The 25,286-nt window shown below is 39.4% G+C and overlaps 1 protein-coding gene and 1 long non-coding RNA gene across 7 annotated transcripts in view; one reads left to right on the top strand and one right to left on the bottom strand.

Annotated features, from left to right (window-relative positions):
* The window catches only part of LOC119486449, a 68,779-nt gene that overhangs the window by 456 nt on the left and 43,037 nt on the right, over positions 1–25,286 (top strand). For 2 of the 5 annotated variants that reach the window (XR_005206533.1, XR_005206534.1), the window contains exons 2-3: positions 3,119–3,284; positions 8,040–8,160. This is a non-coding gene — a long non-coding RNA (uncharacterized LOC119486449). Of the gene's footprint in view, positions 1–3,118; positions 3,285–8,039; positions 8,161–11,011; positions 11,145–13,456; positions 13,676–25,286 lie in introns of those variants that run through there. The other 3 variants (XR_005206537.1, XR_005206535.1, XR_005206536.1) reach the window with 3 other exon arrangements.
* Positions 233–23,586, bottom strand: ampd3b (adenosine monophosphate deaminase 3b). Of its 2 annotated transcripts, XM_037766538.1 has the most exons (16): positions 23,397–23,586; positions 17,312–17,375; positions 11,005–11,227; positions 10,714–10,891; positions 9,927–10,092; positions 8,778–8,997; positions 8,421–8,550; positions 8,038–8,232; positions 7,506–7,637; positions 5,742–5,905; positions 4,839–4,965; positions 4,457–4,620; positions 3,982–4,102; positions 3,129–3,302; positions 2,462–2,572; positions 233–1,074 (listed from the first exon to the last, which is right to left on the bottom strand). In XM_037766538.1, the coding sequence occupies exons 2-16, from the start codon at positions 17,367–17,369 to the stop codon at positions 898–900; spliced, it is 2,340 nt and encodes a 779-aa protein (XP_037622466.1). In that variant the 5' UTR covers positions 17,370–17,375; positions 23,397–23,586; the 3' UTR covers positions 233–897. The 2 variants fall into 2 exon arrangements, with proteins under 2 accessions (XP_037622466.1, XP_037622467.1); XM_037766539.1 differs by lacking the exons at positions 17,312–17,375; positions 23,397–23,586 and adding an exon at positions 14,905–15,243.

Genomic DNA, 25,286 nt, shown 5'->3' with positions numbered 1-25,286 from the left:
TGATGGAATTAGTCTTTTCTCGTTTTAAGATGTAGGAAGTAAACCCTTGTAATGAAACTAATGATATAGCACTGTGCTCATAAAAGTTTGTGGATGGAGTTGAAATGTTTCTTATTACACATATCCAGCAGATGTCTACTTTACCTTTAGTTTCTGAGAAGCTCTGCTCATTTTATATGTAACCTCATGATGATGATACACAGGTAAAAAAATGCTTTTCAACAATATTATCGACTGTGTTGCAGCCTTTATTTACATATGAAAAACTATTAGAAATGACAAATATAAAAAAAGAAAATAATTCTAATCATTTTTTCACAGTTGTGAGCATAACAGGGGTTTGTGATACTGATTTCACAACAAAGCTTCTGACAGCATCATGCAGTTGACTGAATTTAATTCACATTTAATTCAATCTACATTTAATTTCAAACCCGTAGTTCAGATAAAGGCCTTTGTAACATGCATAAATGCAAGTGACAGAAAACATTGAGCAAGCAGTGCCAACTTTGCGATTGTAAGAACTAAAAGTAAAAATCATTTTATTTTCTGCTTCTGAATGAATGTGCCAATTCTAAATCAGCTTTTGAGGCTAATAATTGTTCATATATCCAAATCCACAAGTGCACTTCACACCCTTCAAAAGAAAATAACCCAATACAATGAGACACACAGTGAATGGCAAAGTTAATAGATGCAGCGTTGAATACAGTCTAAAAATCAAGGAGGCCACGGACCATTTCTGCACCGAGGTCCACATAAAATTGTAAGAACCCCCTTAAAATCTGCGTCATAAAGTTTTATAAGAATATGTATAAAAATGATGTGCCGTCTAACGTATCATGCCTCTTTATCCCCGAGGTAATATTCAGGCACAGCTTCTGCTGGCGTGGTAAATCACTCAGGTGGGTTAGTGCCAACATCCGTCTTCACTGCGTCCACTATGAAACTGAGCTCGTTGCACAGCGTCTCATGGCGGTAGGCCATGCGGATTTGTGCCACGTTTGTTCGCCGAATGTCGTTGCCCTCGGGTCCGTCCTGTAGGTAGTTGGAACCAATGAAGTGTTTCTTCTCCTGTAAAGATAAAAGATAGAGAGCAGATGTTGCACAAATATGAGAATCTTTTCAGTATGAAGGGGTAGATAGGTGTTCAGTGACCTCAACATGAGATACATGGCTGATAATGTGGTTGAATTGTTGACCTTTCTCTTAGTCAGCTTACAGCGTGACTGAGTTTGCTCTGTATTGGGACACAGCAGCAATATGAGCTGCGGGGATAAGGTTTCATTTTGGACCGTTCTATAATCAGTTAGATTTATTATAGCAAGACTTTTATGGCGCTTTGGATAACCAAGGCCGGGATTGTACAAAAGAGGAAGTGCTTCTCATTATAATGGGCTAATATAATGTACTCATGTGTAGTTTGACCAGTAATTTGCTCAGTCAGGGAAAGATTGTGAGAGAACTCAAACACTAAATTTGCATTGGTCAGTATTAGCTTATCACAGGTATATCTGTATTGACGAGAAGAAACTGTAATAATGCCAGTGGGTCTGAGAAGTGAAGCCAATCCTGAAGTGCCTTAAACTGTCATTCTTTCTAACAGCCAGCAGGGGGCGACTCCTCTGGTTGCAAAAAGAAGTCTCTGAGAAAATGAGCCTACTTCTCACTTGATTTATTACCTCAGTAAACATGAGTTTATGGTCTCAATCACTAGTTTGAGGTCTTCTTCAATACAGCATGAATGTTCATTTGGTAAAATATGGTCCCATTTAGAATCAAATAGACCATAAAGCAGGGTATACTTTAGGTCGCTACCACTGAGTTGGCTGATCTGGAAGTTGTCTGTGATTTCGTCTTAGAGCTTTAACCCTTTCACAATGTGTTTTCAGTTCATGAAAGTTAATAATAACCTTTTTGGTCGCCTAAAAATGTCTTATTTAGCGTTCGGTTGCACTTAGCTCCACCCTCTCGTGCCACTTCTGGTTGCCAAAAACCAAGATGACGATGGCCAAAATGACGAAGTCAAAGCTTCAAAAGTGGCTGACATCACGGTGGTGACTACGTCCCCTTTATATACAATCTATGAGTAAGGCTAAAAATATATTTGAGGCTATTTAGAAACGGTGTCATCATTACATAGTTTGTCCACCAGAGGGCACTGTGTGATGTAAAATGTCTCTCAGCTATTTAAATTCTCAAATATTTATTGGTATTGGCATTACTCATTCACTCAGAGACATATAGTTCTGAAGACTAGCTTTGTTACACTGCCAAAAAAGTAAAATTCTTCAAATAACATGAGATTTGAATCATCGGTCAAGCCCTCCAAGTTTTATAAAGCTAGTCTTTTCAGCCTGTAGTGGAAATAAGTAGAAGGGTGATGGAGAAAATATGTAGAAAGGTCTGTCACAATTTCTCCAGTCTTAAAACCCAGTAATGTAACCATTTTGAGTTTTACCTGATGTGAGAGTCCGCTCTGCAGCACACTGTTTCTGGCTATCTCACACAAATCACAGGTGCTCAGCTTCCACAGCTGGGCTGCAATGGCATACTCCTCCATCAACGCCTCCTGAAAGGGTTAAAAGGAACATTTCATTTTAGGGATAATGTACATTTTAGGATCTGTTGTGAATACTTTAAAGTGGCTTACTTGTATGACAGTATTTTCTTTTTTTTTTATGTATGCCCTACTATTAGCTGAAATGAGTCGATTGACAGAAAAATCATATCAACTATTTTGATAATTGATTATTCCTTTCAGTCATTTATTTATATTATTTTATTTAGCAAAAATGGTGGGGAAAAAGCTTACACTTCTCAGGTTCCAGCTCAACAGCAAATGCAAGGATTTGCTGCTTCTCTTTGTCATATAATAAACTGAATATCTTTGGGCTTTGGTCTTTTGGTTCCGACAAAACAAGACATTTGAAGACGCCACCTTAGGCTCTGGGAAAGTGTAATTGGCATTTCTTTTCACTTTTTATGACATTTCATAAACAGAAAACAATAAATGAATAAATCGAAAAAATAACATTCTTATATCTGCCATATTCAGTGATGAAAGGGATCCTGATGTGAGGAAATTAAGTTGTCATGTGATTGATTCTCGTTCCAGATGTTCTGACCTTGGTGTAGTGGAACTGCAGGGGGTCGTCAGTGGACAGCGACACACACAGGCCCTTCTGGAGGAACTCTCGTAGAGGGTTCTTGGAGTACTGCAGGAACAGGCTGTTGTTGCTCAGCGGGGACATGGCGATCGGGACCTGGGCCAGGTAGTACAGGTACTGCAGCACTGGACTCTGGGGAGAGAGGGGGGGTATAAACAACAAAGTATTGCAAATAATGCTACTGGAGTTACTGGAGTTACTGGAGAAAAGTTCTCTCCAATCATTACGGTTGTTGTTGAATTATTTGTTTAGCTTGATCTAACGTAACATTTCATTTTCAATGAATGAAAGTGTGACTCCCGTCATGCGGTGAGATGCAAATATCTGTTGTCTTTTACTATTTGATGTATTCAAATTTAGAATATTCATTGAAAGCCCTAGTTAGTCACCATGTCTGAACACAGATAAAGAGTGCCACATGCAGAAATGCAGACCACATTTAAGTGTGGTCAGAATTTAGAGAACATTGCCTTCTCATAAAAACATCCAAAGTGTTTTGTGATGAGGTTATTTGTCCTGTGGAGTGATTTAGGGTTTAGGATTGTTTCTGCATCTTTCTGTCATTATTTTCAGCCAGCATTCTTTGTGAGATGCCAAAGCAATGCTCGCTATTGCTTCTGAGTTGAAGTGTAAAAATGAAACCAAGCAAACCCGTGTGGGTTAGCTCTCCACAAATTAGTATCTGTGTTGTTGTCAGTAAAGCTATAGGTATGATGGTAGTCATACTTTAATGCTGACAGCTCAACACCTTAAGCTGTCAGCATTCAAAAGACCTTGAGTATCAAACCCCAGTATAAATTCAGGACTGCACCTTCTTGAGGTTGAGTCCGTGGGAGATGTTGTCAGCCGTGAGGAAGGCAGAGACCAGGTGGGTGATGGAGCCGGCCTCGCCACAGTGGGGACGAAACTGGAAGGTGTTTAGTCCTCGCTCCCTGGGGAGACACAAATAATGAGGCTGTTTCGTCACCTGTGCCAAAAAACTTTCAACAATACATTTAACATTTCTGGTGTTTACATCCAGACATGCAGATCAGGTTGGAAACTATGAATTTTCACTAAAGAATCGGTGTGAACATGCTTGTCAGGCCTGTGCTTAACCTCCAGTCTGTCCAGGTCACCCCACCACCCATACCCCACCCCATGTGTGACTGGAAAACACACAAGATGGCTATGATCCTGGCAGCTGAAACCAAGTACATTACCAGGAAGACTTTCTTGTACCCTGGCGAGTAACACGACTCTGAGATGTTAATTGGATTGGCTTCGCACCATCATGCAGGACATACTTGCGCAGGTTGTTGAGCACCATGATGTTGGCGTACATGTAGAACAGGTAGTAGGTGTAGGGAGGGTTGTCATCTGTGGTCCACGTCTCAGGCTTCGGGCTTTTGTAAGAGAACATGTGGTCGCTGTGTTTGGACTCGTCATCCACGCTGTCAAATCCTGTCACCTACCGGACAACAAAGATACTGTTGTCAGCACATTTCCACAACAAATAATCTGCAACCATGTATGTTTGTTCATCGGTGCAAAAAAAAGATGTAGTTTAACTTTTTGTAGTTTTACTGTTTGTCTGATCCCAAAGAAGTTTCACTAAATATTACAGAATAATCTGGGCAAAACTAACTGTTATGGCTGCTGTTTCACTTTAAACATAAAAGTACTTACGTATTTCAGGAATACGTGTGTCGCTTTGTGTTTCTGCGGATTGACTGTAGCCTCAAAGAGGGGGAGGAAGATGTTCTCCAGCATCTTGGCGTAGTGCGGTATTAATTTCTTTGACTTGAAAATGTCACTGCAAGACAAAAGGAATCAAATCAACTCATCTCCCCATACAAACAGCACAAACATTTTAGCGTTTCTTTGCTTATTCAGAGCAGCCCGTTGAGTAATGTCATTATTCCTAACTTAATTGTGAACTGAGTGAGTTTACAAGTTTAGAAATAATCTTCTCAGGATTTCTTTATTTGCGAAGAGCTGCAACGATTAGTCGACTAATCGATAGGTCGATCGACAGACAAATAATTGCCAACTATTTTGATAATTGATTAATTGTTAAGGTCATTTTTCATAAAAAAATGGCAGAAAATGCTGTTTTCAGCCTCTCAAATATGGAGATTTCCTGCTTGTCTCTGTTTTATATCATATTAAACTGAATAACTTTGGATTTTGGTCTGACAAAACAAGATATTTAAAGACTGGGATGGACATTTTTCATTATTTTCGGACATGTTTTACAGACCAATCAATTAATCTAGAAAACAATCAGCAGATTAATTGACAATGAAAATAATCGTTAGCTGCAGCCGTAAATCTATTACTAAAAAAAATGCTAAATTGGACAAGATATTTTGGTTTGAATTAAAAAAGGGTAATCCTAAATAACCTACCTGAATTTCATCACTAATTGTTTAGAGGAAACGATATAACAATTGTAAAGATGAGTAACCTTATACTATATGACTCACTGTCACATTCAAATGGACCCAGCAGGCCCTTTTGCGTTAAAACAACCATGATTGTTTAATAAGGATTGTGCCTGCTGTCTCACAGCTTTCACTGAGCACTTACTAGATCCTGGGAATTTGGATCATCCATCTCATGTTGGGCGAGTGGACTTTATGCTGGATGAACCAGGTTGCGAGGCTCTCCCACTCGCTGGCAGAGCGGCCGTAAATCGACAGACGGGGCTCAGCGTGCTGGTACTTACTCTCCTCCAGCTCTTTGGCCACTTCCTGCAATAGACACCAAACCACAGAACGATGGTGATGTTTCTTGTTAAAACAGAAGTGACTGTTTGGTAATTGTTTACCGGACAGATAACAAGTGCTATTTCTAAATACCAACAGAGGAAGTGTACTTTATGTTCCAAAGAAACATTATAGATATGAAAAAAACTTCATGTACTTCTAACATTTCAGTCGTCCACCAGCAGTGGGTGCAAGGCATCTACAACCTATCCCAGAGCAATTATGACAGATGGTTCAAGTCTTTGTCCACAAAATACACTGAAGATGAACCACATTCACGCAAAGACACACATACTGTATGTTTGGATGAGGAAGAGAAATCCTACTTTAAATAATACACAAAAAAAATAAGAAAGTGAAAGGCCATACACACCGTTGCTGTGTAGAGATTGTTTTATATGCACACACGCACTCTAGAGTTTACTTATATCTTGATGAATTATTGTTTTTTTGTGATTTGATCATGTAAAAATATTTAATGTCAGCTGTAATGTTTAGTTAAAGTTAAATAGCAATTGAATTAAACTTGAGCTTCAACTTGGCACACCCAGAGAGGTTTTGTTACATATTTTGTATGAGCCGCAGTCTGTTTGACCAGTCCGAATCAGAGTGAAAATGACACTTTTGGTTCCTTTTTCTCTTTAGTCTGGTTCAGTTTCAAAGTGCACAAATTTAAGCTGACCAAATAAAAAAAAATAATTTGCTGAGGGGCGTGTACGAAGGGACAAATTTATCTTTTTCGTCTTGAGAGCTGCCACTTCTATGCAGGGAATCACAGACTTTTAAATATTGATGTCAACGTTTTTTCACTTTGACTCGGCACTGATCTACTGCACACAAATCCCCTTCTCATCCACTTTATCTCGAATGACTTTATAATCGTCACTGTTTTTGAGGACTTTATTTTATTTATCATATTCTGTATGTTCTCTTCGGCCCAGATGTCAAGCAAACATCAGACTTCTGCAGAAGAAGTCCAGGTCGGTCCTCTCCCACTCCTGTTAACCTGTCGTTTACCTGTGTCCATCTCAACAAATGCCTGCACAGGCAGCCTGCGTTTTGGTTCGCTTTGGAAACGGTCCGAGACCACGTCTCGGACCGGTTATTTTGGTCTGCACCAGACTTCGATTACTGCATTAACAACTGCCCAAATGAACCGCACCAGAGTTCGATTTAAAACAGACTAAATATTGTCTTGTGAAAGCGCTTAAATAGGCCTTTTTCACTGCAGACATTTTGGAAAGGAAAAGCACGATAGCTCTGTCCCAGTAATTCGTGACAGTAAGCCGACATGCATAAGACCCTGAAACTGAAGCACCGAAATGGAGTTCAGCCATCATTAATTTCATTATTTACAAATGTGCTTTTTCTACTGTGACATGTCAAAATGTCTTCAGTTAAAAAAATCCTATTAGACCTTTTTGGAAGACTGTACTTCATTGATATCTCACTGACCCTCATAATCATTCTTAGTTCGTTGACTTCTCATAATTCTAGTTTAGCTTCAACCTGAGCAGCAATCTTATTAGACCAGACTGTTGTGCAGGGCCTGTAAGTGCTATTAGTATTTAAACTCATACTCCACCTTGATGAGACGAGCGAAGTATTCTCCTTTGATGTAGTTGTCTGTTTTCAAGTAAATCTCTCGCAGTTCGCTGGCTCCCACTGGGTTGTATTTGGAGTTGAACTTGTCAAACCGATGAAATGTTTGTCTTCCCTGTGAGAGTAATTCGTGAGAGAGGAGGGTGAATCTTGTGATCACAATCTCTTTCCAACAAAGTGACTGCATTGATTATTGTCAGATTACACATTAAGAGGACCTTGCATGGAACATAAAAATGATTGCATAACACCACATGAAATGCATGAACACCCATAATTGCATCCTTGTGTCGGTAAGCACAGGTTAGTGAAATCTTCCGTAGTTATTTGGAAAAGACAAATTAATTCTTGGCAGGCACGTGGAGTTATTATTGTAATTACATGATCCATTTGCCTCAAGGACATTGTATTTTTAGATAAATTAAGGCAAACTTGATGTATGACCGTATGGCAGAAATGTTACTGAACTTGTTTTAGTTTTTAAAGAACTTTGAACATCATGAATTTGTTCTTACAGCGTGCACGTCCAGAGAGTCCACGGTGAGGTCGTAGGGGTCCATCTTGAGGTTGCTGAAGACTTCCTTGAGCTTGATCTTCTGACCGCCCTTCTCCAAGATGACGCGATCCGCCTCGGTCTGGTAAGAGGTCTTTATGAATTTCAACAGATGCTTCTGGTTCATGCAAGCAGCAGCGTGTATATGTGTGTCCACCTGTGTTTGACATAAAGCGGACGGTGACGACGTGCATGACTTTATTGGACAAGTTACAGTGTGTCCATAAACTTAAGTTTATTTAGAGGGCACTAAAGTTAAAAATAACTTCTGCTGTAGTGACACAGCCCTTCAGAGTTTCTACTAATTTATTAATTGTTGAACTAGATGGAAAAATACCAACCAACCTTTCTGACATTGTAGAAGTCTCTGTGTGGAACACATTTCAGCTCTTTTAGCTCGGCCATTTCATTCATCATTTCATGGAGGTAGAACTTAGAGGACAAGAAGTTCAACCGTCTGTGACAGTAGGTTTTCCTGTAGGAAAAATGGAAGATATTTCACTTTTTAGAAACTACTTTTCAGCCTCTGAAGACTTTGTGATATCAGCAAATATCGTATCGTTGTCCAAAGAATCAATACAATATCGTATTGTGATGAAACTTGTGATGTACACCCCTATAAAATATTAGTTAAAATCTGTGTAAAACTTCCATTTTCCCTATATTGTTGTTAAGAACATTTAAAAAGTTTTGTATCCTCACGTTGGGCCGTCGATTATCATTGCGAGGACGTGACTCAGGTCTATGGCAAAGGTCTCGAGGTCGGGGTAAGGGAGGTTGTGAGGCCGCTGTTGTTCCAGGGCCTCGGCATTGTCATAAACATGAACTATACCGTCCTTCATCTGCAGCTCGTAGTTCAGGTTCTCAGGAATCGCCTCCATGGAGTACGGGTCCTCCCCTTCATGAGGGCAAGGCCAGATGTCTGCAGACGATGGGAGTAAATAAACAAAACGGGAAACGAGGAATAATCATTGAATGCTTTACAGTAGGAGTTATATTAACAGTATCGTAACATCTTGAGAAATAATTAGACTCAATTTATCTTAGTCATCATTAAATTGTGTATCATAATCAGTATTTTACCATGATGCAATTGTTAAAAGACAATTTACATGTCATATTGTTTTGCACAAGGGGAGCTGTGGAGTAATCTACATGTTCAGATAACAGAGTGTGACTCATGCTCTGTAAACAGCCCAAGAAAGGATGTTAATGCTAAAAAGTCATGGGTCCAGTCATGTTTGTCATAATAAGCATAACTAGTTTTGCCACTTTAAACTTTGTGAGAAGTTATTTTTTAGATTTTGTAGACAACTTTGCCCCTGAGGGAAGATTATGGTTGTGTTCCTGACCGAGATCACCTGCCAGTTGCTGAAATGTGACTTTGTTCATTTGGTCATTGAAATATCTACCCTGTTGCTAATGCTATCTAACCGGTCGCCTGTTTATTATTTATTTCAATGTTTTCTTTAATGCTATCCTTAATGTTACTTAACATAGAAACATGAGGCTCTCCTGGATGAGGTAGCAATTCTGTAGGTTTATGTTATGGCTGCCAATTTAAATCGTTTTCTAAATACTACAACACCCATGAGCCTCGGCTGCCATTGCCATGGCGAAGAGGCCAGTCAGAAGCGTGAATCAGAACGGTTGAAAACGCTTCATCATTACAGTTCAAAGAAGCTTTGATAAATGATTTAACCAGGAGAGTTTTATGTCCATCCAAAGCCATAGAAGTGCTCAAACAGTTAGTGTGGACACTATTGGGTGTAATAGTAAAGACTGGACTAAAAGCAGGAGTATATTAACTTAATTACGTTATTTAAGTTCTCTAAATGCCACATACTGTACCTGGCATGACCTCATCCTCCTCCCGCCACTTCTCATTTTTGGCGTTGCTGAGGAATCGGGCGGTGGTCCTAGGGAAGTGATGGTAGGCCAGCCGGGAGTATTTCTCTCTGATGACCAGCGCCTTAAGGAGACTTTGAGCTGCCTGCTCGTAATCTTCAACTGTGATCTATAAAAGTCATGGAAAAGTTACTTTACCAAGAAATTATTTTAAAATCCTTAAAAGCTATTTTGGAATTTTTATAATTCATTGGTACACAGCGTGCTCTTTGTGGTGTTGCCTTACGTCACCTTAAAGTCAACACCTGGCAGCCATATTGGAGGTCCTCAGCTGTTGAGCAATACTGGCCCTTAACAGCAGATTGTATTTCAACAACCACACAATTGGCAGTCTCAGCAATATTGAATTTACATTTATATCTGTCCCTTTCTAGGGTAAATAACTGTTATTTTACTCTATTGACAGTTTTATCATTTTGGTATTTAGATATTGTCCTAAAATTGCCAAAGTACAGACGATAAACCTTTACATTTTGTTGCCTTTCCTCTGACACCCTTTGACGAAAACTTTTTTTCCCCCCAATCTTACAGCCTCACTGGGTCTCTGCCATGGCTATAGACTTTAAGTCTTTGTCTTTCTTGTTGTTGCATGTGTATCTTTGCGCACAGCCACTTTTTTTAATAGTGGTACTCATTTACAGGGAGTGCAGGGAGATGTGTGAAGCTACATTTACATGTTCATATTATGTCTAGTTGCGTGTCAGCGTGCTGGAGTGTTAATCCCGTTTACCCCTGCGCAGTAATCTCCACTGATGGTTACTCTCTGGAAGTCTGGAAAGTCCTCCGGGGGAAAAGGTTCTTCTTCGGTTGGGCTGAGCAGTGGGGAAACCACAGACAGGGCCCAGTCACCAGGGACTTGTATCTGTAGAGCTGCCGACTGCGAACGCTTCAGCCTGAAACTCTTCTTCCTAGTGACACACGAGACAAACGTTACACTCCTGACAAAACTAAAAGCTCACTAGAGCTATGATGCAAAGGCTGTGCAGAAAGAGAGGTATATTTGATCAAACACATTTCCTACTTCTTAGCAGACTCCTGAGACTGCTGCGATGCCAGCTCCTTCTGCAGCGCCCTCTCCCTGTCCTCGTGCAGACCGATGGGACAGTCCTCCGGCACGTTGAACAGCGCCAGAGCATCCTTGGTGTCTTCCTCTTTCAGGGCCGAGGCGTACACCTTCTCTGCTTGCAGACGCACCTTCTCATCCACCTCACTCATCGACAATCTTGGGAAAAGCCGTGGCATGTCTGAGGGAGGCCAGGAAGATTTGAGTTTTAGTGAATGCTCTTTTTTGTCAAGAAAGGTTGGGCTCTGACTACCGTTACTCTCTACTAGCACCGCACTGTTGTTGTTTGCTATCGTCACGTGACAAACTACCGGCAATCAGTTCTTCTACGCTGCTCTAAAACAGTAGTTTCCAGTGGCAGCCATGATACATCTAGGGCGACAGCACAGTGAAGGCTACTGTTTTGGAGCGGTGAAGAAGAATTGATATCCGGTTAAACAAGTCGATTTTTTACAGGGTTAATAAATGATGGTATCGGATCAGTGCATAGACCTGCGTACTCGTCGATACTCAATACCGAATTTTGGGCAGTATCTGACTCATTTCTGAAACTGGTATCGTTTCCTGTTGGGTTATGCCAAATGAGAGGTCATACTAAGAGAAATTACATGCTTGCTCCATTGTGATATTGTGGAATAATTGCGATTACTAGGGAATTGGTAAGGAATTATTACCCGCCACAGTAGTTACTGAAGTAGTTTTATGTTACGATTTGTGTACATGAAACTGAGATTGCAGTTTTGATATAGTGACATTAGTAGTAGTAGTAGTAGTAGTAGTAGTAGTAACAGTGACAGAATCTGAGCAACTTGCTGACATGTTATATTTCTTGTCATAAATGTGTTGAAATATTGCAGCACTTGAAGAGGAAATAACATTATGTTAGTGGTGGCTGTAAATACCAGCAAGAAAAACATGAGACCTACGAATATGAGCTTGAGGTAAGGGCTGGCGGGGGGTTAAGGGATGGACTTGGCATGTTTTCCAATACCGCATCATAACTCGCTAGTAAACATGTCTTGAGTGGCTACGTGTTCTGCCAACACGTCGGGCAAATTACAGTCAACACAGTTAATCACTGTCCCAGCAGTGTGACCTCTCAACCCCTGGGGGGACTACAGGTCACCCTTTCTGAGATTACAGCACTGGGAATGGTATGCAGCACAGAGGGAACCGAAAACATGAAAAGATCTTGTTTCTACAGGCCGTGTTATTTGTCTGCTGGTGCATCACTGTGTTTAGTTGGCTTGAAACATAATGCAACGATTTTTAAGTCATTTTAAGTCTTTGAAAACAATAGATTATAATGCAATTTAGGTGCTATATAAGGCATGAGTTTGTAATTTATCTGCATTAATGACTGCTAAACAGGGTTATTATAGTAAACTAACACTGAACCTAAAACAAAAATAAGCAGTGGAAAATATTTTTACTAAACTGAAACTATATTTAAACTATATCATTTTAAGAAAAACTAAGACTAAACTGAAACAATAATGCCTGGTTAAAAATGAAATAAAAATGAAGGTAAATTCGTTTCAGTTTTAGTTTTTTTAGCTATAATTAAAATTGAACGGTGCTAGCTGCGTTAAAAGGAATTTTCCATTAACCCGTTGCGTTATCACGTAAAACTATTAGAAAATTAAAAAGTATTATAACCTTGCTGCTATATTGGGAGCATAGTATTTAGAAGCTTGATTGCCAGTTTATATTGACTTTTCATGCTTTTCATTGTGGCTGCATTTTGCCATGCCATCTTTTAAGTCAGTCAAGATTATTTTTCTCTACAACTCAATTCACAAGTTAGCATTTTTGCAGAAACTCTAAACCAGATCAGTTAAGGAACAGCAAACATTCCCAAAGAATCTGCAGATAATTCAGCTGATAGTTCGGCTTTTACTGTAAATGGAAAAGGAATGTCTGACTCTTGTTGTTAGACCCACGGTTATTAGGATACCATCATTTTAGTTCTCTTGACCTTTCGGTTGGGAAAGCAGTCATGTTTATTTGTATTGCGTTGATTCTCTTACATACCCATGGCATGAACCAGGGTCCTATTTTTAAACTTAAGACCCTGTGAATTCATATTTTGATCAGGACAGCAGGGTTGTTTTTTTTAAATAGCTTTGCCGGCTTGCTTAATCCCCCTGGTGTGAAAACTACTGTTGCTATCCAACATCCCATCAGCAGTGGAGATGTTTGGCTATTCTGATCACCATTTCATCACTGTTACTATTAATATTAATGTTGCAGACAGTGTAGGTCATTTGGCCAGTTCCAACATCAATCCCCCCCCCCGTGGAGGTTTTTAAATCAACATGTGCGAGACGGGATGTGCTGCACCATTATATCAAATAGCAAACAACTTCTCTACATGCAACTCTATCCAATGACCTTGGCTCCTTCACAGATGACACCGTTAACATCTGCCCCTCACATTGGCTCAGTTTCTCCTGCCTGTTCCTTGGCGAGCATATTTCGGAAGCCAGCATTTCTGACGAGCCTCTCGGCATGTGTACGCTCTCTCTGCTGGAACAGCTGAGCCGCCTATTGGATGACCTTGACCTACATCCTTCTAATATAGAAACCTGACCCACAAAAAGTGGCCTGGGTATGTCGGGAGGGTGTTTTAACACATGTAATAAAATTTAAATGAATATGCTGATCCCCCAGTTTCTTTACCGTCTCCTCCTGGCTATGCGGGCATCTGGCTGCTGTTGCTGTGAGCAGGCCAGAGTGCACCAGAGGACGGATGGACATGTTACCAAGATTCGCCATTTCAAATTTCGTTTGGGGACGTTTTGGAGGTGCTTCGTCCACCAGCACCGACTGTTCTCACCTCAGATCCCAACACCGAAAGCACACCACGCTGCACTGTGATTCGTTTATTTCTCTAACGGGACTTTTCTCGTGTTTTCTCTTGAGCTGAAAGTTGTGCGCTCCCCGTCGTTCGGACCTGTTAGATGCCAGCAAACCTCCAAAACGGCATCGGCTGCTTTCCGTCAATTTATCTCCAGCATTAGGAGACGATAAGGAAGAGAGCGAGTGAGAGAGACAGTCAGTGTGGTGTGTTAATTCTACCGGTGGGATTTCATGTAGATAAAATCCCATGTGTTGATTGCACCCGTTCACCTCACACACAAATGCCATTGTGAAAATAGACACACTAAAATAAGGTGGAGGAAACTAAAAAAATAAAATGAAACCCCTCAGGTAGCTAGTGCAACAAGTTGTGCTAGTTACACCTAACTAGTTGACCAACTAGAAAGACAAACTTACCGATTAACAGATTTATCAGTTTGCTGCTGCTTAGACTCAAACGAGCATGAGTGCGCCTGCGCAAGCTTGGATGATGACGTCTGACTTGCAGTTTCTACTACAGTCATACGTGATATTCCCATTTCAGCAACAACCTTCTCTTTGAACTTTGAGCACAAAATTAAGTTATTTGTCTAAATAAAAATTGTCAAACTGTGTGGCTTATCAACTAAGTCAGGAAATGACTCAAATAAATATGAAATATCATAGAAATGGCAAAATAGACTGGAGGGGGGAGCTTTAAAGACAGATCTGTAAGTTTCTCCACAAAGAAGCACCACTTTAAATCTTGTGTTTACCAGAGATGTGCTCATACGTTTCTTGGAAATAAGTCTTTCAGCATGAATTAAAGCATAAAAATGACTAATCAACTAAGAAACCGTAGTCTACTAAGACCAAAACGTCTGATTAGTTGACTAAAACGAGGGGGCAGCTCTATATTGAATGAACCTCTGAATAACCGGTAATTGTCATCACATTTTATGTCAGTGTCGCTACAGAGCTCCATAATCAGTAGAGGAAGCTCTATCTGTCTCTTACCTTCTGCTGTGATTTTGGCCATGTTTGGCTCTCTCAGTCTCTGCCTGTTGAGTCAAGTATTTCAGCTTTCATGTGTCTGCTTCGTCTCTTTTAAACTCCCTAGCTCTTAGCTTTGGCTCCACCACTTTTCATGTGCCACTCGTTGTCGCGTCTCAGAACACTTTAAAGTGTTGCTGAAACCTCTTGACACTGTCAAGACTGTCCTCGGGTCTGGTATCTGTGTCTGTCTCAGATTTATGATGCCTCTCTTCTGGGGTTTTCACTCCTGGCTGCTTCAGTCAGGCTCCGTTCTGCTGTTTATGTGGTCCGGTGTCTGTTTGTATAATGCAGCTGCTAGTTGTTGCTGTCTTGAGTGTCCCTCTCTGTCTCTATTTTAGGGTATTGAGAGCGTCATGGCAACAGGGGCTGCTAATCCAAGCTGGTATGTCACAACTGGCTGCTAACATGTGAGCGGCTATCTGTGAGATGGTGGGGCAATGAGGGGGGAATGAAATGCTGTGGCTCAAAGGTAATATTAAAGCCCTGGGAAAGTACATTTGTTAACAAATGTTAATTTTTCCCAGATGACTGAGTTAAGTATAGCTTCATCCACTGGCCGTGCATTTAAAGACCAGAAAGGCCATTTACGGAATGTAAACGATTTTTATTGAGGCAATTTAAAGAATTCATTATTTCCCAAAAGCAAACAATCCCAGCAATTCTCCAAGGTTGAGCGAGCATGCTGCTACAGTCCAGGGGTCAACTGCAGAAAGTCATGTAAACAAATTTCTTTAACAAAATATTGAATTTCCTTAATCTGGTAAGGGATCAAGAGAAGCACAGTTAATTCCCAGTACCGTACATGGTGTACTGTGTTTTATGATGTGATTAATTCATGCTAGCATGTGCAAGACTTTTTATAGGGAGAGTATCACTCTGACTGCAGTGCTCATCCTTGTATCCCAAATAGGACTGTCAATCGATTTAGAATATTTAATTGCGATTAAATGCATGATTGTCCATGGTTTCGCGATTAATTGCAAATGAATCACACTTTTTATCTGTTCAAAATGTACCTTAAAGAGAGATTTGTCAAGTATTTAATACTCTTATCAACATGGGAGTGGGCAAATATGCTTGATTTATGCAAATGTATATATATATATTAATTATTGGGAATCAATCAACAACACAAAACATTGACAAATATTGTCCAGACCCCTCACAGGTACTGCATTTAGCATAAGAAATATACTCAAATCATAACATGGCAAACTGCAGCCCAACAGGCAACAACAGCTGTCAGTGTGTCAGTGTGCTGACTTGACTATGACTTGCCCCAAAACTGCATGTGATTATCATAAAGTGGGCATGTCTGTAAAGGGGAGACTCGTGGGTACCCATAGAACCCATTTTCATTCACATATCTTGAGGTCAGAGGTCACGGGACCCCTTTGAAAATGACCATGCCAGTTTTTTCTCACGAAAATTTAGCGTAACATTGGAGCGATATTTAGCCTCCTTCGCAACAAGCTAGTATGATGAGTATGGTATAATACAGCTGGCTTCAGACTACACTACATATAACTTTGATTTACACTGGAACAACATTTAGCTTTTATTATATTGATGAAAATTCTGCAAGTCATTGTAGTATGACATGTTGCCAGCTGCTGACACTCAAACTGTTTCCTGCTCAGTGTTTTGTAATATAATAAGCCAGTGGAACCAGAATATTAAGCAGGGTTGTACAGTTTAGTCCTCGTCCAGCATCAAAGATGAGAGGTGCATGTTTTAATAAGTGGAAGTGAGAGTTGAGTTACTTTAGTGAGACCATTGTCAGTTTGTTATCATGTATGAAAGTGTATGTGCTTCTGCTTGTGTGTATTATATATAAAATTAGATTAATTACTAATTAACGCCACTAATTTCTTTTAACGAATTAACGCAACTTGCGATTTTTAGGTTGTAGCGGGCTCAGTTTTAAAGCTAGCTAAGGTGTCATACTAGCTTGTCGGGAAGGAGGCTAAATAACTCTCCAAGCTTGCGCTAAATTTTGACGAGGAAAAACTGGCATGGCCATTTTCAAAAGGGGTCTCTTGACCTCTGACCTCAAGATATGTGAATGAAAATGGGTTCTACGGGTACCCACGAGTCTCCCCTTTACAGAGTAAGCAAGTACATGGTATTGGAATGGACTACTAAATATCTGTTATCGTGACATCCCTACTAGTGTAGGCTGATGGGAGCTGACAAAATGTTTGAAATGCATTATTGTGGTGCCAAAAGGCAAGGTGAACATTTTTGGATGCACTTAAATTAAGCACTGGTGCACCTAAATAAAAAAGTTAGGTGCATGAGTGCAACCAATATAACAAATTAGTCTGGAGCCCTGTCTCGCATTAGAAAACAACCAGTATTTACTCACCTTTCCCAAAGCAGGGCGTTGACTGCTGCTTGCAAAGGGGCGTATCCCTTTTCTTCATTTTGATCTGTATTGACCGAAGCAAAGCTTTAATTAATAATTGACTAATTCACAGTTTAGTGTTGTAAAAACTTAGATGTGACTACTGAGTGAGCTGGTACAGTTTTAAATCTACAGAACCAAAGTAAGGTAGTAAAAAAGTGGCTCCAAAGTGGTATAATATGTTGACTTGACATTTCAAGAGTGTGTGTATAGGGAGTCAAAAGTCCTGCACCACTTCAGGGTTATCTTCCATTTCACTAGCTTTTGTTTATCAATGTATTTTACCATAGAGGAGTCATTTCACCTCTTTTCTGAAAAGCTAAAACATGATACTGTGTAGTAAAATCTGAGAACCTCATAGTCAGTTAGCATTCAACAACTGCTGCATTTAATAATGTTCATATGTTCAAGATTGATGTTAACTGTAGTTGTTGAATGCTAATGAAATAATATTTGTTTGATCTTGGTTACAATTATGAGGTTTTCAGATTATACTGCCTTGTGCAGCACTGAACTTATAAAATATTTAAAGAAAACTACTGTGCCATATTTTGGCTTCTCTCTAGAGTACACTAAAGGAAACCATCAATGGAACAAGATTTTGTCTCTCTGACTGTAGTGGAAGAGACTTGAAACCAGCTTCAAAAAGGTGTTGAGTCCTCCGCTCCTTATTTAGGTCAAGTTTGGCTGGTGCTGAAGTTGTGAGAAGATTCAGACTTCAGAAAAAGTGAAACTATAAAACCGTAGCAGAATGCAGCCAAGTGTTGTAAGAATAACAGATTTATTCCGTGCAGGTTGAAAGTGCAAGTGAGAAATGTCTGTTATTGCAGTAGTGTTAAGTTGCCAAAATGCTAACTTAACTGCCACGACCCTAATGCTTTACACAGCACTAACCCACGCAACATGTGTTTGTAATGATGGACCTGCTGGGGAGGGTCAGCGGAGTTAAAGGAGATTAAAGTGCAGTTCAGGTCTCCTAAGAACTCAGAAGCAGAAGTACATGTTTTGCATGTATTTTACTGCATTGATTACTCAGACATTTAGAGAAAAAGTGTATTTTTTTTTTACCAAGAGTGATGAAATTCTTCTAAAATATTTAAAGTTATTAGTCCTCTTAAAAATAACAAAATTGATATGATGAATCAAATCTCTTGATCGTCATGCAGCAGTGACCCAAACAGTTATTCTCTGAGAATACAATATCATCAGGTCAACAAAAGATTCAGTGAGTCATTGGCCCTGTTCAGATCTGGTATTAACATGCGTCCTCAGTGAATGGATCACAAGTGGAAAGCTTTAAGTACGTCTGTTCACACCTGGCATTAGAACTAAAAAAAACACACTGTGAAAGGGTTAAAGTTGTAAGACGAAAACACGGAAAACTCCCAGACCGGACAACGGCGTGGTAGCGACCTGTCAATCACAAGGTAGCCACGCCCTAAAGCACACACTGCTTTATGGTCTATTTGACTCTAAATGAGACCATAAAACTCATGTTTACAATGCTTACTGAGGTAATAAATCAAGTGAGAAGTAGGCTCATTTTCTCATAGACTTCTATACAATCAGACTTCTTTTTGCAACCAGAGGAGTCGCCCCCTGCTGGCTGTTAGAAAGAATGCAAATTTAAGGCACTTCAGCATTGGCTTCACTTTTCAGACCTGGAGGTTGCTACCTGGTCTTGAGGAGTTGTAGCATTTATTCACAGACAAAAAGCCTAAACTGTGCACACACTGCACTTCTACATTCAGCTATAATGTTACGGAAACCCTGACAGAGTACAACAGGCAGACACACAGCTGACAACCTCGCAGCTAAACTAATTGATGCAGGGGAGACTTACTGGGAAAGTGGCTGTATGTGTCCACAACCATACACACAACATCGTGGCTGCTAACTCTACTGGATGGGTGAACTATAGGGACTGCACTCAGTTGCCTTTTTTTTGCGCATACACTGCAGCTGGTGGTAAATTATGAATTTAAATTTAATGTTTGTGCATCGGGTCATCCTTGCAGTCGGGTGTCTTGTTAGGCACTTCAACCACAGCACCCTTGCATGCAAGACACTAATCTTGTCGGTACAGCTGCACCGATTAGTCGACTCATCGAATGTTTTGATAATCAATTCATCGTTTCAGTAATTTCTCATGCAAAGATGGTTCAATTTTCAGCCTTTCATATATGGAGATTTCCTGCTTTTCTCTGTTTTATATCATATTAAACTGAATATCTTAGGGTTTTGGACTGACAAAACAAGACATTTAAAGACGTCACCTTGGACTTTGAGAAACTGCGATGGACATTTGTCACTATTTTCTGACATTTTATAGACCAAACGATTAATCTAGAAAATAATCGGCAGATTAATCGATAATGAAAATAATCGTTAGTTGCAGCCCTACTTGTCGGTAACAGTTATTGATCGGTTAACAATGGTCAGCTATATGTCAGAAAAAAAATTGTAAATTAGCATTCCTACTATAAAAGCATGATAGTGTTGGTTTTCGTGGCTATTTTTCAGAAAGTGAGCAACTAATATGCAAATTGTTTGACTTGACCTACATATGAAATATAAGCCTTGTGTTTAACTCTACCCATTTTACCCCTAGTCCACTAGTGCGACTAAATAATGACTAAACATTGGTGGATGTTAGTTGTCTGATCAAGGGCACAACTTTGATGTGACGGACACTTGTGAGAGTAAATGAGGTAGAAAAGAGCAACCCAGTCTGGCAATTGGTTGAGAAAGTTTCACATTAGATGCTCTGTTGGTTTTGAAATTTCCTGTTTTTCTTTTCTGTCAGAGAGATTATGTACACACAGCCAACGATTACAACATTGACTCACTTTTTTTGCATGTGTTTGTTTGATTTGTGTATATTTAGATATTTAAATGTTCCTAATATGTATTTAAAACTTGTTACAGTTGCAGCTGAGGTAGAACGAGGGTAGTATGAGCAGTTATCCCCTGATGTATGGTGAACAGATCTGCGTGTCTTAGCCTTGAAATGAGTCATTTCTGATCAGAGGATGTCGCAGACATGAAATGTAAACACGAAGATGCAGACAGCAGGATTTGACCACTTTTTGTGATGACTTCTCCATCCAGTAAGGCAGACTCCTACAACCAGTCTCTGGCCACTTCTTTTTCTTGTGCACAACTGGCGTGTTTAGGCTTGTTGCATTTTTTGGGAACTAACTACATAACAAGTTGAATAACTTGGAATGCACTGTGTATGCTGCTTTTTGGTGTATTTGTTTTTTTTAACAATTGTACCGTGTATTATAATCTGAGTTGAACTGTTCAGCTCAGTGTATGGCTCTTATCTTGTCAGTATTGTCACTGAGATAGGTGACACGGCTGTTTTTAGATGCTTCCTTGTTTTTTTTGTTGTTGTTCAAGTTTGGCACACTAAGGATGAGTGTGCATTTGTAGAAAGCGTAGAAAAAGTGTTGACACAAAGATAACCAAGAGGCCACTGTAGCAAGATTTGTGGTTAAACATAATTATTACAATACGAAAAAGTGTATTCTTTCCCAGGGAATCTAAACTTTGTTGGAAAGGTATTCCATTTTGCAGTTGTAATGTTTTTTTTATTTTAATTAGATTTAGGGTAAAATTACCACATTCTATTTCCTCTGATGCACATCAACACATTTTTAGCTGTGCTGAGGGTGTCAGAGGTTTAGTTGGTCCACCACATCCTCATCTGTGTTTAGAACTAATTAGCACAAGCTAACATGGTGAAAAATGGTGAACTTAACATTAACATTATACCTGCTTAACATTACATGTTAGCATTGGCATGCTGAGCATGTTAGCATGTTTACATTAGCTCAAGTGCAGCCTCACAGGGCTGCTAGCATGGCTGAAGACCCTTAGTCTTGTTATACTGCGTATTGTGTTATGGTTTATTGTCAGATTGCTAAAGGCTACTGTCCAGCTTTTCTCACTACATGCCCACACTGTAAAAGAGCTCAACATGACCCCAACTCTGCAAGATAACTTAAAAGTGTTCATGGACATGTCAACTTTAGCCACTGAGACCACAGAAAGGAGTGACTTGTTTATTCATAAATCAACTGATTGCGGAAACCACATATTACCTGAAAAACTGGAATTGGTTTGTCAATAGAACTGAATGGAAATTTCAAGTTTCAGTCTCCGTCGTTATTATCCTCCCAACATAGCCATTGTCTGCTGTTTGTTTTGCAGAATGCGCTTAAACAAACACAAGTGCATTAAACTCAAATAATCAGTCTTGCTCTTACAGTGTTTTATTGCCACTACGTTACGGTTAACAGTATAAATTGATTGAATGTACAAACAATTTAAGGTCATGTTCACACTTTGGCAGTTAAGGGGAGTTTCCAAGGATAGAGTTCTAACTTTCTGGTATACAGAAGGTGCTATTGGCTCATTTGCTAGAGTACACTGTTGAGATATGCAAAGAGTGCCGTGGCACATCAGTTTTATCTTTATAGCCTTGTATCACGCACAAAGTCTCAAACGGCTTCACAGAGCACCACAAAAGTAGGGCTGCTCGATTACGGCAAAAATCGTAATCGGGATTATTTTGGTCAATGTTGAGATCATGATTATTCAACACGATTACTCGTTGACTTTGGAAACATCTTGGGCTGTAACTTACAATTATTTCTTTATTGTTGATTAATCTGTTGATTATTTTCTTGATTTATCGTTTAGTTGTTTGGTCTATAAAACGTCACCGGGCTTTTCCAAACTGGCCTAGAGCCGGTCGTGCCGCACCACCAGATAGGTAATTCGCCAGGGAGTGGCACACTGCCACCACTTTAATACAAAGGGGTGTGCTGGCTTTATAACTCAAGATAAAACGAGAGCATCCTTGCAAAACGGAATGCGGCATAATAATCGTTTTATCTCAATTATCTTACTTTCATAATCTTTGTAATCCCAAATCGTAATTGAAATAGAATTTTATTAATCGTCCAGCCCTAAACAAAAGCGTTCCTAAAAAAAAAAAAAAAAAATGTAGCATGTAAAGGCAAAAAAACAAGGTGGAAAAAGGTCATTATGAAAGATTAATACAAAATATCTAACATTGGGTAGAATACACAAAAACAATAATCACATAATAATCGTATATTGTACAAGTTCAGCACTATTATATTTTCTCTACTTGAAACAGAGATGGTCTGCCAGTCTTTGTAATTTTGTGAAAATACAAATATGTGCCCCTCAAACAAACAAAAAGACAAACAGTTTTTCCTGCAACAAAAGATTCAAAACAAGCTGCCATTAGTAGAAACTGTAGTCTAATGTAGTGAAAAAAATATTGTGGGAAATAGTGTTTCATTAAGGGAATAGATGTATATTTGCATTTTTCCTCCAATTCATGCTAGGATACGTACTGTAAATCTAGTTCATATTTTTTTTCTATTTCTCTAACTCTAATCACTGTTGTTGTTGAATTTGCATGAACACAAGTGTTAACCAACAGTTTAATGTAATGAAGCAAGTAAAAATGTGTAAGTTGCCTTCCCATCACAGCTGATAGACACTCACATTCATACCTGTGGGAAATTTACACTCTCAAATGTCCCTGACCTGGTTTTGTCTTTGGACTGTGTAGAAACAAGAGTGCAATAATACACATAATAATATACATGCAAAAAACGTGAGTAGAGTAAACAGTTGAGGCTGAGAAATAAAAAAAACTTAGTTGTGACTGTTTATCACAGCACATCTGTCACTCTTTAATTTTTAGTCTATGAAATGAAACAACTTATATATTAGTATTCTATTTCCTCTATTATTATTATATATCCTATATGCTTTCTGATCTGGAAAACAATTAGTACAGGACTGAAAATCATCTGCCACTTTTCATAAATGTGCACCTTCCTTTACCTAAGGTAATTCAGCTACCAGATACCACCACACAAAGCAGGGCAAGTGCAAGAGTGATGGAAATGATAAGATGTGACTATTGATAGAAGAGCTAAAGAAGAGAAGTTAAAAGTTCAAGTGCAAAGAGTCGTTATGACAGCAGTGTACTTACTGTTTGCAGGGCTGTGCAATATGTTTGCACCTCTTTTGATTGTAGAGAACCTTATTAGGGTTCACGGGACAGAGGACAAGTCTTGTAAGAGCAGCCTCTTAGTAGCATGTAAACACCCAGCTGCTTTACTCTTTCACTGCTGGTCTGAACAAGTCTAGCTGATGCACAATATGAATGCCTCAAGTCTGGAGCTCAGGGTGAGTTTCAGGAAGTGATTTATATCAGTGATGCTCAGTGCAGTAGAGGAAGTGCTGGAGGAAGCTTGTATTTGCACCAGTACTTCTGCCATCAAGAGCATGGAAACTATTTATAAACCACACCCATCTTTGTTTACTTAGGATGTGTGTGCAGTTCATTGTGCAGGCAAAATCTCTGATTGCACAAACATGTGCACGTAGGCTCTGTGTCGGATACTATTTGCGGATAAATATTACGTTTTATCTCAATTTAAGGCTGAGCTAATGGTCAGCGTTTACCCTGCCCACTTAAAGAGAGAAGAAAGTGTTGAAAATCACAAAAAAAGGAAGTTACATTCATCTTTGTGCTCTTGTGACACAGGTCAGGTCTGATTCACCCTATCCGGGTGGCCTGGGCGAGGATGACTGATGTAGAAAGACCCAAAACACTCAATGATGACTAGTTATATTTCTGATGATGAACAACCAGTTACCTTACCTTATCAGAATTATACAGTAGTGTTGAGGAAGGATATCACGATACCAGAAATTTTAGTAGTTGATACCAGTGAAATTCTATGGTTCTTGATACCAATTCAATACCACAGTAAAAAACAACAGTAAAACAATAAATCCCATGTACTTCAACATACACTTTTATTACCATTTGCATACTGGCTTTTGTTCGGAAGTTAAACAGGTCGTAACTTCCTCTCTATTATCTATTTCATATTGCTGTGAAAATATCTCCTTCAAGTTTCTCGCCAAAAACGACTTTTTACAAGATAACATTCGAACCTAACGTGATTAAGTTATATTTTACCTTTGCCGAATATTTCTTTTTTACTGAATATAGCTTGAACGCATCATAATATAGATCAATGGCACCTCCCATGTTGAAATCGGCGGGATGAGAGCTAGTTAACGTTAGCTGTTAGCAGCCGGTAAACAGCACAGTCCTGCACGGAGCTAACAGCTACCGTTAACAAGCTCTCATCCTGCCGATTTTAACCTGGATTTGTTGTCCACAATGTAACATTATCAGTCCCCTGGACATGTCGATAGTGAGTTTACTGCATCCCAAACACATTTTTCTATTGTTCTTGGAACGACAGGACACCGTTAGTCTCGAGCTTGGACTGTAGAAAAAGGTATACAATCACGTTTTCAAAATTTTGGCATCGACTTGGTTCCAACGTATCGGTTCTTGTGACATCCCTAGTGATCTCACCTCAGTCTCAATTACCTTTTTGAATTCTCATCTACTTACAGTACAAATTATACTGGTGCTTCTCATTCAGAGAAGAAAAAAGGGATACAGCAGAAAAAAAGGGATCATCATTAAAAGAGGAAAAAGGTATTTAGAATAGCAAAGTTACTGTCGATGTAATGAATGCTAATGAACATCAGTGGTACACATTTGTCCCTGGACAATACAGGATAGAGTATCCTCTGCAAGTTGGGGCTGAGGTGGATTCAGATTGGTGGAGTAAAGCTTACAACACCACCATCTGGACAGTAAAGGAAAGTCTACCATCAGTGAAGTCCCTCTTATGGCCCCTGGATGGCTGGATCAGAATTTAAATTCTGTGTACTTGCGCTTTAACTTTTCTGTTGTTCTGTTGTAATATTTCTTGAAAAATAATATTTAATATTATAATGTTTTATATCACATTTTAATAAAGACACTGACAAATTAGGATTATGCCAAAGA

Source organism: Sebastes umbrosus, chromosome 4 (genome assembly GCF_015220745.1).
Source record: "Sebastes umbrosus isolate fSebUmb1 chromosome 4, fSebUmb1.pri, whole genome shotgun sequence".
Classification (NCBI taxonomy): domain Eukaryota; kingdom Metazoa; phylum Chordata; class Actinopteri; order Perciformes; family Sebastidae; genus Sebastes; species Sebastes umbrosus.
Note: the sequence above shows the minus strand (reverse complement) of the source record. Positions and strands in the feature narration are given on the sequence as shown.